This window comes from Bidens hawaiensis, unplaced genomic scaffold, assembly GCF_021521415.1.
Source record: "Bidens hawaiensis isolate Kalapana, Puna unplaced genomic scaffold, B.hawaiensis_p1.1 tig00035046_1, whole genome shotgun sequence".
Lineage (NCBI taxonomy): Eukaryota > Viridiplantae > Streptophyta > Magnoliopsida > Asterales > Asteraceae > Bidens > Bidens hawaiensis.
The window spans coordinates 13,825-27,603 of record NW_027496087.1 but is presented as its reverse complement, the minus strand read 5'-3'; the positions used below and the strand labels follow the sequence as shown (position 1 = coordinate 27,603).

Below are 13,779 nucleotides of genomic sequence, written 5' to 3'. Positions count from 1 at the left end.
TAAGCCATAAATGGATGAGCTTTTAAAGCATTTTAATACTTTGTAAAATGTAGAATGCTAACAAAAACAAAAAAAAAAAAGATGACGGCTAATGCTTTTAAATAGCGAACCCGAAAAAATGGGTGAGGAATTTACAACAGTATCCTTATAAATAACATGACAACAGTATGTTTATAAATAATATGCAGTCTTGCATTATACAAGATAAAGTCAAGTCACTTGATAGATTTCATATTCCCTGCATAACAAACAGTCCAACACCAATAAGAAACATTCTTTTTACCATTTTACAAGGATACATGCAGAATTGGACAATTTTTTTGCTTAAACTTCATCTCAGCCACAACAATATAGTGATAGAAATAAATTGTAAGAAAAAAATACCTTAAAAACGCCTTGATTTCTGTTGTGGATATCCAGGCATACCCATTCCATCCTTCCTTCTTAACTGGTTTCATAAGTAAACATAAAATAAATAATAATCCATAACAAGATTGCATAAAATTAGTGAGGGCAATTTCATATATACACGCATAAACTTTGAAAATATCATGCATACCCGTACAAAACTTAAATATCATATATGCCCCATATAAACTAGTTAATATATCAAGTACACTCATTTCACTAAAAAAAACGTAATAAATGACCACCCTTATTTTTCTAAAACTTTAAAATCTCAAAAATGGCCATAAACTTCAAAAAAAAATTATTTACCCATTTTAGCTTCTTTTGATTTTTTAGCCATTTTTAAATTAACTTTTTTTTTACCCATAGACAATAGGTTTAAACAAAATATCATTGATGTTGATCAAAATTCAAATAAGAAATGTTTAAACAAATTTAATGGAAAGGGGTAGAATGGTCATTAAGGTATGAACGATATTTTCAGTTTTGATTGGATATGTATGAAAATTTTCACGTTTGTAATGACATATATGAAACTAATCCTTAGTTATGTTAAGCCCACGAGCCAAGTTTAGGTTTTAAGGTTTCTAGTTTATTTCCTATATGTATGAGGTTCTCCTCTATTGTATCAAGTTGAATTCAATAATATTATTCCAGCCTCTTAAAACCGAAGACATATGACTTTTTTTGAAATATTAATAAAACCTGCTGCTGTTGTTGGTGGGGTTGGGCAGCAACACCCCGCTGCATAGGAATATTCGAGGGGTTCATTGCACCACCACTGCCCATAGCCGCCTGTGAGGCGAGATTATAGGCGGTCATATTTTGCTGCTGCTGTTGTTGTTGCATCCTCATCCCACCAACCATATGGACCGGACGTCCAACGTTTCTACTCGCCATTACATGTGCACCCCCTGACATTTGGTTTCTTGACGCCTAATAAATAAAACACATAACATATTCACTCTTTTCTATGCTTGTGAAGTTGAACAGAGATTATTGAAATAATAAAATGCTACAATCTACCATTGTTTAAATAGAGAAAATATGAAACCCTAATCCTAAATGAGCCAAACTCTAATGGTGACTAACCCTGTAATTGCTAAAGCCTAACATATTATGAGTTTCTGACGCTGCTCAATGTAGCTATTAATTTAACAGCCATTCTTGATACACGTATCCCAAATGCTATATATAAACAAGAATAACGCTTAAAACATTTGGTCTAAATACCTATTTGTTTAGAATAAACTTTGTTGCAAGAATAACTGGAAAAATGTTTTTCTGACATGACAGAATGCCCATTTAAAGAGTACATATTTATCTTTAGTGCATATAAATATCTTTTTCTTTTTTTAAAAAAAAGGTTCATTCTTTCCAAGATGAAAGAGACAACTGCGATAACCGCATAAACACCTGTACCTATTGCTTTAAATGTGATACATAAGACAACTATCTAATGTGATCATATATTTAAATTTAACTTTCTACAAAAAAAAGAAAAAAAAATGCTTTGAAAAGAAGTTAAATAGTTATTAATGCATGATCAAGCAAGTCAACAAAATAGAATGATGGGCAATGTAGTCTTATATTCTGGTTAACAAGCAAATGCATTGCAACTGATTAATATTGTATTATTATGTGTCACAAGAAAGAAACGTCATATAAGCATACCTGTTGAGCAGGCTGAAGACTTGCTGTGCCCTCAAAATCTGTATTGGTGTCGACTGGACGAATGGGATAATTTACGACTTTCTCCCCAGGTTGAGGTGATACCAGTGAACTGATCAATTAAATAAATATGCATTAACATGACAGCTACCGAACTATGAAACTGTTGGCCTCCACGGATATATAAAAAGAAAGTTATTAAAAGGAAGAAATTTTACTTGCGTCCTGGTAATGGTTCCATACGAAAATACCTGCATATAAGAAGTTGTCAGATTTAAAAAAGAAAAAAGTAATAATGATGCCCCAATCAAATTTACCGGGTAAGAAACACAAACTAACAGCAAAAACAAAAATAAAAAGAAAGTATTTTTTTTTTAAATTGAGCACAGTTATAAATAAATTAACTTAATAGTAATTTAGTATCTTTATCAAGATAAATAAGTTAAATGACACCTGTTTTTTACATTAATTATTAAGGTACCACTGCCTTTAAATTTCATCAAGTGACCTGAGGTCAAAATTTCATCAAGTAGGATCCGCGTATGGCGAGAAGCTGTGGCAAGGTATTGATTTCACTAACTTTGTAACTTTAATTCATAATTTTACATTTTGTGGATTCATGGAATGTGAACTAAATGCACAACTTTTTTCCTTTGATACACAATTTTGTAGATACGAGACCAAGACAAAATATAATTATTTCACATATAAAAACTATGTATCAAAGTTACATATTTAGTGAATCAAAAAGTTATGGTCCCTTTTCACGCGCGCGCGCACACACACACACAGAGGAAGAGAGGGGGCTCACTCGTGTTCAAGAGCTTGCGCTGCTGTTATACGTTTCCGGGGATCATATCTGCAACATAATAATAGACATAAAGAATAGTAAACATATTTGAAAAGAAAGATTAACTGAATAAATAAGGTATGCATTTAAAGCACACAAACATGTTAAAATGAAAGTACACAATATAATAAAAAAATGTCAACAAAAAATAAACTGAGACAGAAGTTACTGTAAAGGGGTAGAGGCCGACCTAGATTGACTTGGGAGGAGAGGATTAGGCAGGATCTGGCAGACCTAAACCTTTCAGGGGACATGGTTGAGGATAGGAGTTCTTGGAGACGTAGAATTAAAGCTAAGATTTTCTAGGGCGATATGAATTATTAAAGGAGCTACTGTTTACCTTATCTTGGTCGCACACCATTATGCTATTTTAATGTCATATATTATATAGTTTTATTTATTAGTAGTTCTAATTTTATTCCGGGCTATTACTAATTATATTATTGTTAAACTTTAATTTCCTCCTATATCCCCTCAAACATATTTTTTTAGAGCCGAGGGTCTCCCTGGAAGCCACCTCTCTACCCCATCTGGATAGAGGTACGGTGTGCCTACATCCCACCCTCCCCAGACCCTACTTATAGCTTGCTATGGGTGGGACCCCACTGGGTATGATTGATTGATTGATTGATTGAGAAGTTACTGTAAAGTTTTAGTAATGTTTATGCGTGTAAACAAAAATTACAAATTGCCTCTAGTTTGCAATCATTTGGCAAATGCATATTAACAAGGTGTTAATAGAATACACATTTTAATATAACATGATGCATATTTCATTAAATAGAAATATCATTAATTTTGAGAGATGTCACATACTCCAACATTTTACAGAGAAGATCATATGCAGGATTTTTTGGAGAGAGATGAACAACACTGTAAAGACCAGGACTGTCACTGTAAGAAACATAGATACATGACACGTGTAAGATGGTGATCACAATAAATAATATTATTCACTAATTCATGAAAACAATAGATAAGGAGGAACATACTATTTGTGCCCTTGAATATGCTGCTGATCTGACTGCCAATGTGGAAGGTTAGCAAGTGTTGGCCACTTGTCTACCATTGGATGACCTGAAATTATGATTGCAGTTCAGTATATACAAATACAAAAAAGAGAAACTATCAAAAGAAGAGGTATGGGTCAATAAAACCATCATCCAAATCAAATAAAGTAGGGATGTTCACAGTTCAGTTTGGCCGGTTTTGACAGAAATTCTGGGCTGAACCGCAAGTACCGAACCAGCCAAAATGGTTCAGTTTTGGCGGTTTGCCCCGTTTTACGGGATCATACCATTAGATCTTCAAAATTTAGTAATACACATCTAGAAAAAAAAAAGACGACACACTTTATTGTTTCAGTATTAATAATATAGTGCGAAATCGGTTAAACTAATAACTTTAACGTATTATAATTGTTAGATTCTTATACGTGAAATAACTATTTTATTTTTATTAAAATTACATAGATTATTAAAAAAATAACTTTATTACTATTTCGTCCGGGTCAGTTTACCCGGCAGGTTCCTAACCGTAAACCGAACCATGAAAACCCTGTTTTCCAAACCATAAGTGAGCATATGCAGAATGACATCTTGTCCAAATTTGGATTCAGAACTTTGAAACGCTTTAGTGGGTTGTACAATTTACAAATTCATCTTTTTCCTTACCTAATACCTTGAAAATTTTGTCAAGTTGATCAAGCTGAAGAAGCAACAACCCCTATTAGGAAAACACGATATTGATAAATTCTAGTGAGCATAGGTATGTTTTGTCACCTGGAAAGGATTTGGTGTGGCCTTTACTTCCTGTCCTTGGAATAATGGCTTCAACGTCAGAAGCTCCGCAAATATACAGCCAACAGCCCACATATCTAATAATAATCATACCAAAATATGCATCATAAATATCATAAAGCCAGTAACTTAGAAACTGCAGCAATGTTCCATACCAACAGCACTAGTATAGTGCTTTGCCCCAAGAAGCAACTCTGGTGCACGATACCATATGGTTACAACAACCTGCAAATAATATTCACACAGAGCACCATATTAGAACTAGATATTACAAATAAAATTGAAAAATAAGTCTATTTCAAATCTTACCCCGTTATCAGACAACAGTTTTAGTGGTGCCTGATATATTCTAGCAAGTCCAAAATCAGCTATTTTTACAATCCCTTGTTCTTCTCCATCACCCATAACCTAATTTCTCCATTAAATTAAACAGTTAGAAATAATATATCAGTGGTGACAATATACACACATTCTTACCAAAATATTTGAGGGTTTAAGGTCACGATGCATAATCCAATTGCTGCATTTATTTTATTAAATGTAAGTGCTTTATCTATGGAGATTATGCATATTGAACAGACTCAAAAGTTTTGTTTACCTGTGAAGATAATTCAGTCCATTAAGTAACTGCCATAATATTGACTTCACTGTGTATTGGTTGATCGCTTGGTTGACTTTGTCCCTGTGATGCCTAATAATTTCCTAATGTTTTCACACACAAAAAAGAAAACGAACTAGTTAGATGTCAAGCAGTTAATGTGACAGTAGTAGAAATCGCCATAAGTTTATCCAACGCAATTAGGTCATACTTTTTACTATGGCTAAAAAACAAAATTTTTGCAGCATCCATTTTATTACATATATGTGTTGGCCACCAAGTATTCAATTTTTCACAAAGACCAATTATATGTTGAAACTATTTTATAGAACTTGGTATTTATAAACAACAACAGCCGTACACAGTAAATCCCACAAATAGCAAAAGCTATTGGTAGGGTCTGGGAAGAGTGTGATGTAGGCGGATAGAGAGGCTGCTTCCAGAGAGACCCACGGCTCCAAGGCAGGACTTGGTATTTATACGTACATGAATTCATTTATACCAATTCCATCCAAAAAAATGCTTGATGAGAAAAATGAACAATTTTACCTAAAACAACTTGACATCTCATCAAATTAAGAGTCTTTTCAACACTATTAAAGGCCTTATCATCATTCAACATGTGTTTGGCTGGAATTGATATAAATGAGACCAAAATCATAATTGGTTGGCCTATAACGTATTTTAATACGTTAGAATGTAAATATAGAGTTAGAGATCAAATCAAATTTCTATGTTTTCTTATGTACTATTAAATAAAATCAAACTTCAATTCTTATCAGTCCTGATATGAGCTTGTTTAGTGTGGAGTCTGAACATAGGCTATGGTAAGAAGTCTAGGGTGTAAACAAGCCAAGCCAAGCCGAGCCTGAGCTCCACTAGGCTCCAGCTCGGCTAGTTTAACTTATAAATAGCTTGAGCTCAGCTCAGCTCGTTTTGAGCTCTATTTCTAAATTTCAAACTCGGCCCATGGGTAATTTTTTAAGCTCGAGCTCGGCTAGTTTCCTATTTATTAACTATTTTATATATATTTGAAAATACTAATAAATACTAATATATTACATTCAAATTACATAAATAATAGGCTCACGAGTGGCTTGGCTCATTTACACCCCTGGTAAGATTCACTTGTGATCATATATAGGTTTGAAACCTACTTTGTAAATTCGTTTTGTTCGGTAAAAACCAATAAAATTGCAATGTAAATATGTAATAATGAATGATTTGGTATTCCATAAAAGGACAAAAGAATGGAACAACTATAACTCCTTGTGTTAGAACTAATTTGTCAGATATCTTGACAAAAACGTTACATGGGAATTGAATTAATTATATAAGTAACTATCATGTCTGATCAATATATATGCTCAACCTACAGGGAAAACAGAGAGAAAAGGGGGGGGGGGGGGGGGTTAAATGTATATATAGAGTCAGGTGACTCAGGTTCAATACTATAAACGGTAACTTAACTTGTTGTAATACAATGATTTCTCTTTTACAATCAATGAATATCGTTTTGTCGTCTATTGCTCTTAAATACGCATATATGGCTGCCTTAGTAAAAAAAGGTTGAATAGTTGGTGCCATTACATACATAATCACTCAAGAGATAGATGTATGATAGCAATCAGAATATATACAATACTTAAACACAAATTACCGAAAATAAGGCAGTAAGATAAGTAGGTATATAAAAGCTCACATAGAGGTCATGCTCAGCATAACTGAAAGCCAGATATAGAGACATATCTATATGATTGATGTGCACATTCACCAACTTCACCATGTTCTCATGTGATATTTCCCTAAGCAGCTGCATTCACATTGTAGCATGTTCATCAAAACATGAAAGAATAGATCTGGTTACATTTACAGACTACTGTTTCATTGGGCATCCACACTAACTAATATAACAACAATTTGTAAACTTTGGATTGAGGTGATTTCACAAATAGTAAAATACTACAAAACATGAAGAAGCATGGACAACTCAAAAAGCAACTTTGACTACCTTTATCATAAACTCGTAATTATTTTTATTTTATTTTAATATTATAACTAATTTCGAGCATAATTTTTCATCTCTTTTTAACTTTTAAAATATAATGTTTTACAAAATTCCGAATACACCATTTCATCTACGTATCAGCATAAATTTTATAACTTTCAATATAAACTTTATTCAAAACCGAGCTCTCGCAACACATGACAAAACGCACAAGCCAAGCCAAATACAATACTAGTTTTTTTCTACAATTACAGGTGCGACATGCTTATTGCCGTGACATTCCGATATAAATTCTAATAAAAAACACTAATCTGGAAAGTATTAGAAAGAAAAAAACAAAACCTAACTCAATAAGTGTATAAACAAATCAACACACGCAATACGAAATTAATAATAATAATAATAGTAGTAGTAGTAATAAGGGGAAATTGACCATGATTTCTCGAATTGCAGTGGGCGAAACGCCATCGCCGTCTTTGGACTGCTTGAATTTCTTGATGGCGATACATTTGCTCCGATTGGACTTGATTTTGGCTAAGAACACGAGTCCGTAAGTTCCTTCGCCGATTTTACCGATGAGATCGTACTGCTGCAACCACTCCGGCCGATTAGGGGAATTATTGGTGTTACTATTATTATTATTATTATTGCCTCTGTTGCTCATTATTGTGCCAGAATCTAGCAGAAATTGAAAATCCCTAATTTGATTTGATTGGTTTAGGGCTGGTTTCGCGGGCTAATGGTTTTGTTTGCAGACAGACAATCAATAGATGGGAAGAAGAATATTGTTATTGTTATTGTTACGTTATTTTGGGTAGGTGATATTTTTAAGTGTATGTTATATATGTAACCAAAGATGATGTGTTATATGAGAAGGTAGTGCCGTCTTCAAGAACCCTCTCTTTCAAAGTAGGTTTAGACGAGTGACTATATTGTCGCTACGCATTCGGGTAGGTTTTGTGGGTGGCCCTCACGGGTTATAGTTGTCGATAATTTGGTGAAATAGTTTGATGCTTAATATAAAGCCGTTTAAGGAAGAGGAGAATGGCTATTTCATTTTACGTTTTGATCAAAAAAATTTGAGTTAACACTCCTCAACTTGCGTATGCGGTTTAAAGTTTTTTACCTTTATTTTTCTCGTCTAATGGTTGGGTTGTGCTTTACGTTTCGGTTTAATTTTTGTGCATTAACAGACCCAACAGACGTGCATGGTGAAACACGTTTATGTATGCTTTTCGTTTCTTATTTCTTATGTTTTACAAGCTTTTCCAGTGTTGGTGGTCATTGGCGGCAGTGTGCCATTGATGCTACTTGGCATGGTCACCCCCCCCCCCCCCCCCACCACCACACACACACAACCCTAAACCCTTTGTTGTTAAATGAGTAAAGCAAAAGTATATTATCAAAAGAATAAGATTATTTAGTTGAAAAGGGTAACAAATAAAATGTGGGGTTAAGGTAGTTGATGGAAAAGCGAGATGGTAGCGCATGATTGGCGGAGTTAAGGTATTTTAGAGGAACACCCCAGTGCCCTTATGAGTATTAAGAACAACGATCTACGAGTTGATGGCTTAAATATGACACGAACACGACATATTTAACCTGAAAAAAGAATTTGTTGGAAAGAAACTTTCATTTTTTTATTTTTTAAAGCAATTGTTTTTAAATTATGTCAATTTATAAACCTTAAACTTTGAGTTTGACTCAACACTAAACAAATGAGCAAGCTTACTTTGGCTCACTTGTAAATTGAGTCATCTCAGCTTTTCAAACTAGCTTTTTTTTTCTAACGAAACAGAAATTTTTGAAATAATGTATTTATTTACATGATAGAATCTAATCATGTCACATTATTAGATAAAAAGAAATGGTAAATTCATCTAATATAATGCCATGTCTTTTAACAACTCATACACTCTCACTCACAATACAAAACCTTATTAACACTTTGATACTGGCGTCTGGCATGCTAAAAACCCCTTGGATAATATAATGTTATTACTTACTACATCCACTTGTTAATCGTTAATCTTTTTTTTAGAACCCCCTTGTAAACAAAGCCGATTCCAACACATTAACTTTGCTAGACTAAATACTATTTGCTAGTATATTAATCTAATAGTAGTAAATGTAACTATTAAAATATAATTTAAATGCTATATAACTTGCACTTAACAATAGCATTTATTAAAATAAATATTATTTGAGACTAAAGACATTTAGTCTGATGATATCTTAGTGTGTGAATGGTCCTCTCATTTTCAGATCAAGGGTAAAAAAAGAAAGAAAAAAAAAACTAATTACAAATTCAAACACGATGTCTTTTTGCACTTCAATGTAACTAACAACAATGAGAATTAAATGTTGATATTTCATATATTATATAGATTAGATAGGCGTATGAGTCAGTATTATAAAAGATACTAACTACAAAATAACATTTACACTTTAATATATACTAACCATAATTAAAATTAAATGTTATTTTTTTTCATATATTATATGTATTACGTGAATTAGATATGCATGTGAGCTGTATTATAAAAGATACTAATTGCAAATTAAGGTACCATGTCTTTTTGCACTTCAATATATAACTAACAACAATGAAAATTAAATGTTGGTATTTCATATATTATATATACAAGGTAGAAAGAAGTAGAACCTTCATACAGTTATAATAGAATTAAGTTCCATTGAAAATGGCAATCTTCCTTATGCTATTGATCTTTACTTCAGGTAATCAACGACCCATTGTTACGTATGTTCATTTTTCTTCTGGTGTATTTTGTAGAATATTTTTCATTTCTTTTACCTGTTCCAGGTATTATGAACTTTCCTCAAACAACGCGTGCCCGTTGTGGGTGCCACCATGACTGGGAATGTAAAGGGATCGGTTGCCCACGACATCATCCAGCTTTGTGTATGTTGTGTTCTTGTTTTTGTGCCGGAGCAAAGACACTACCAGGTGGTACCAGTAAAAACACAAACAATGATGGCAAAAATCAGCAACTCCAAGTTCAATCCTAGTACACATGTTAAATGTTATACATGAGATCCATCACTGATAAAGATCGATGTATGCATTAAAATAATAAAGAATGTTTTTACAATAACATTTTCACATAATTCTTCTTTTCTTTTTATAAAGACAATGGTTAATTGACAACCAAAAGTCATAACAGAACCAAAAATGTTAATGTTATTTACTAAACATGATTTGCATATTTGCAAGTTATCAATTAAAAACCAACATTAACAAGGGATTAACTGAAAACAAATGGTAAAGTTAAAAATTACGATTGATTTAAGTTTCTGATAATTAATACCACTTTCGCTGAAAAACTACTTGATTTTTTGAAGGACGTATTGTCAACCACATACATGCTTTTTGAATTTATGGTTTTAACTTTGAAGTATTATTTTATGATTTCCTGGGTTTGGCGTTTACGAGTTTGTAGTTCAACGAGTATATGAGTTTTGATATTTGCAAGTCGCCATTCAATATGAACAATTTTTAGAACTTGTGCGTTGTGACAAATCGAACTTGATTGTCGAAGGAATTACTTCAGCTTCTTGCTAGAAGTGTTTTGTTTTTTTTTAACGTCGTTCCAAAAAAATGATAAAATAAATAGTCGATAATAAGTAATAAAGAGCACTTTAATATACAAATAACAACAATTAGAATGTCTTAAAATACCCAAAACTGTGCACCCCAACAATAAATATTTCCTACCTATTTAACATGTTAACCCAACTAAATGCAACCAAAAATGAAACAATCCAACCTCATCATGTGTTACCAGTAATCCCTGCAGGAACATAACCCATCTTTAAAATGATGGAACCGATTCGCATCCCTCAAAACAATCTCCCGACCCATCACCCGCGATATCAACTTAATAGCCGAATGACAATCCCCACAAACCCTCAGATTCTTCATCACCCTAACGGGTATCCCTTGTGGCACCTTCACCAGCCCATAAGCCACAGCTAGTTTCTCACTATGATACCCCAAACTATGCACCTTCTCCTCATCCTCCACATCATGCAACACAAAACTCTCATCAGGACAATAACCGGCTTCTTTCAACAACCCGCTTAAGTATTCCAACATCCCCATTATCAACTGTTGCTCACGGTGGGGCCCATTCTCCCCGCCTCTAAACATATGCACTTCATTCTCTATCACTATCCAACTGCATCCAGGTGATTTCTTTACATCATGTGCTCTCATTGATCTCCTTAGCTCTGCAACCGCGCCCCATTTACCTTTTGATGCATAAATGTTTGACAGCAACACGTATGGGCCTGCGTTCCAAGGCTCCAGCTGCAAAAGCTTCTTGGCTGCCACCTCAGCCATCTCAAGATTCATATGGGTTCGACAAGCGCCCATTAACGATCCCCATATGATAGCATCTGCTTCCATTGGCATGCTATTGATTAACTCCATTGCCTCTTCTAACCGACCACCTCGACCCAGCAGATCCACCATGCAAGCGTAGTGAACGGTTTTCGGGTCAACCTGATACTTTGACTTCATTGACTCGAATATTTCACGCCCCTCGTTAATCTTTCCAGTGTAGCTGCAAGCTGAGAGAACTCCAATGAAGGTGACATCATCTGGTCGAATGTTAGAACAGGATAGTTTTTGAAAGATTTCCAAAGCTTCTTCTGCTAAACCGTGTTGTGCGTACCCTGTAATGATGGAATTCCACATAACTATATCTTTCGTGGGAGATCGTTCGAATACGCGTTTCGCTTTAGACAAATCGCCACACTTTACATACATTGTGATTAATACAGAACCGACATACACGTCAGCATCAAACAAAGCTTTGACTAATTGACCATGAATTTGTCTACCATGATCAAGACTGGCCAAACTGGAACATACCGAAAGGAAACTGATCAAAGAAGGGAAATTCGGTTTGACTCCTTGTGTTTGCATCAACGAAAACAAACTCAAGGCTTCTAGTTCAAACCCTTTTCGTTCATACGTCTTGATCATTGCACTCCATGTTCCAACGTCCTTCTCTCTCATCTGATCGAATATCTTTCTTGCTTTAACGACATCACCATTCTGGCCCAACCCGAGTATCATGGCATTGCACGAAACCACAGACTTGTAAGGCGTGGCTTTAAAAAGCTCCATAGCTTCATCCATTCTTCCACTCTGCGTGTATCCCATCAACATTGCCGTCCACGACACCTCGTTTTTATTTGGCATCACCTCAAACAGTTTCCTTGCAACATCAACACGGTTGTTCTGGGCATACCCAGAAATCATGGTGGTCCAAGTGATCACATTCTTATCATTCATTTCATCAAACATTTGACGCGCTTCGTTCAAACGACCCGTCTGACAGTACCCACCAACCATACTGGTTTTCGCAACCACGTCTTTTACCGGCATCGCATCAAAAAGATTTCGAGCCTTGTCTATTTGATTGTCTTGAATAAGCCCACCCAACATGACCGTCCACGACACCACGTTTCTTTCGGGCATCCGCCAGAACAACGACTCCGCTTCTGAGACCAAACCCTCTTCGACGTAGCCTCGGATCATTGCGGTCCAGGAAACAACGTTTCTGTCGGGCATTTTATCGAACACACACCGGGCTTCCTTTAACATCCTATTCTTGACATACCCAGAAACCAGACCGTTCCAAGAAACCGTGGTTCGTTCAGGCATTTCGTCGAACAGCTGGCGGGCTTCATTGGGTTGGTGGTTGTTGAAGTAACAGGCAACCATTGAGTTCCATGACACAATGTTCTTGTCTTGTAATCGATCAAAGATTTGACGAGCAGTGTCTGTTTGACCAAGGCGTCCATAGCGTGTAATCTGGGAATTGGCGGCAACATTTGAGCAGTAGGGACGTCTGAACAACAGAATAATACTACGCATTGTGGATGATGAGTCTCTTTGGAAAGTTTGACTATCCGAACTCAGTAATACATTAACGGGTTAAACAGGTCAACCCGTGAACTCAACAGGTGGACACGAATACGACTAGTTTAGCTAAATGTGTCTATGGATTCGAGCCAAACTTATGAATTTTATATTTAGTTCGTGTTGTTTTAATTATTAATTAAACCCTTATATTTAGAGTATATATGTAAAGACCCAACTCTCAGGTTGTGGTTGAATCTCACTTGGAGTTTTATGTAGTCCGTGTTGTTGTTGAACAGTCTTCCTCGATGTTTTATTATTTTGAAATAAAACGAGGTATGGACTTCCTAGAAAAAGGTTCCATTCGCCGCTTGAAGTGCAGTAATGGACTAATGGGTTCCCTGCGCGAGAATCCATGGCCGTTATATTTGCAAGATGTGTTAATAATTATAGAACAATCACAGATATGCGAACCTGTGTGTCTTCTTGGTGCTTTGCTTTTTTATTTTTTATTTTGCTTTAGAAGCCTTGTAAACCTTCTTCTGGTTGGGC

General features: G+C 34.9%; 1 protein-coding gene and 1 pseudogene across 2 annotated transcripts; both read right to left on the bottom strand.

Moving 5' to 3' along the window:
- Positions 1–208: 208 nt before the first annotated feature.
- LOC143586923 (cyclin-dependent kinase E-1-like) lies at positions 209–8,156 on the bottom strand. The gene is made up of 16 exons (XM_077068365.1): positions 7,768–8,156; positions 7,029–7,139; positions 5,327–5,430; positions 5,206–5,248; positions 5,038–5,136; positions 4,884–4,953; positions 4,711–4,805; positions 4,603–4,636; positions 3,922–4,006; positions 3,746–3,823; positions 2,891–2,938; positions 2,298–2,330; positions 2,083–2,191; positions 1,114–1,344; positions 385–448; positions 209–238 (listed from the first exon to the last, which is right to left on the bottom strand). Exons 1-15 carry the CDS (start codon positions 7,996–7,998, stop codon positions 386–388), a joined length of 1,434 nt encoding a protein of 477 aa, XP_076924480.1. The 5' UTR covers positions 7,999–8,156; the 3' UTR covers positions 209–238; position 385.
- Positions 8,157–10,877: 2,721 nt separating this feature from the next.
- LOC143586922 (pentatricopeptide repeat-containing protein At1g09410, mitochondrial pseudogene) lies at positions 10,878–13,367 on the bottom strand (annotated as a pseudogene). Its single transcript, XR_013144784.1, has 2 exons — positions 13,294–13,367; positions 10,878–13,256 (listed from the first exon to the last, which is right to left on the bottom strand). The product of XR_013144784.1 is annotated as a pentatricopeptide repeat-containing protein At1g09410, mitochondrial pseudogene (transcript).
- Positions 13,368–13,779: the final 412 nt, after the last annotated feature.

Bases quoted from the DNA above. Each gene is read 5' to 3' on its own strand.
- LOC143586923 (XM_077068365.1), bottom strand. From the start codon at position 7,998: ATGAGCAACAGAGGCAATAATAATAATAATAATAGTAACACCAATAAT. The intron at 7,140-7,767 runs GTCAATTTCCCC...ATGTGAATGCAG, and splicing joins CTGCAATTCGAGAAATCATG to CTGCTTAGGGAAATATCACA. The intron at 1,345-2,082 runs GTATGCTTATAT...TTTATTTATTAG, and splicing joins GTCTTCAGCCTGCTCAACAG to GCGTCAAGAAACCAAATGTC.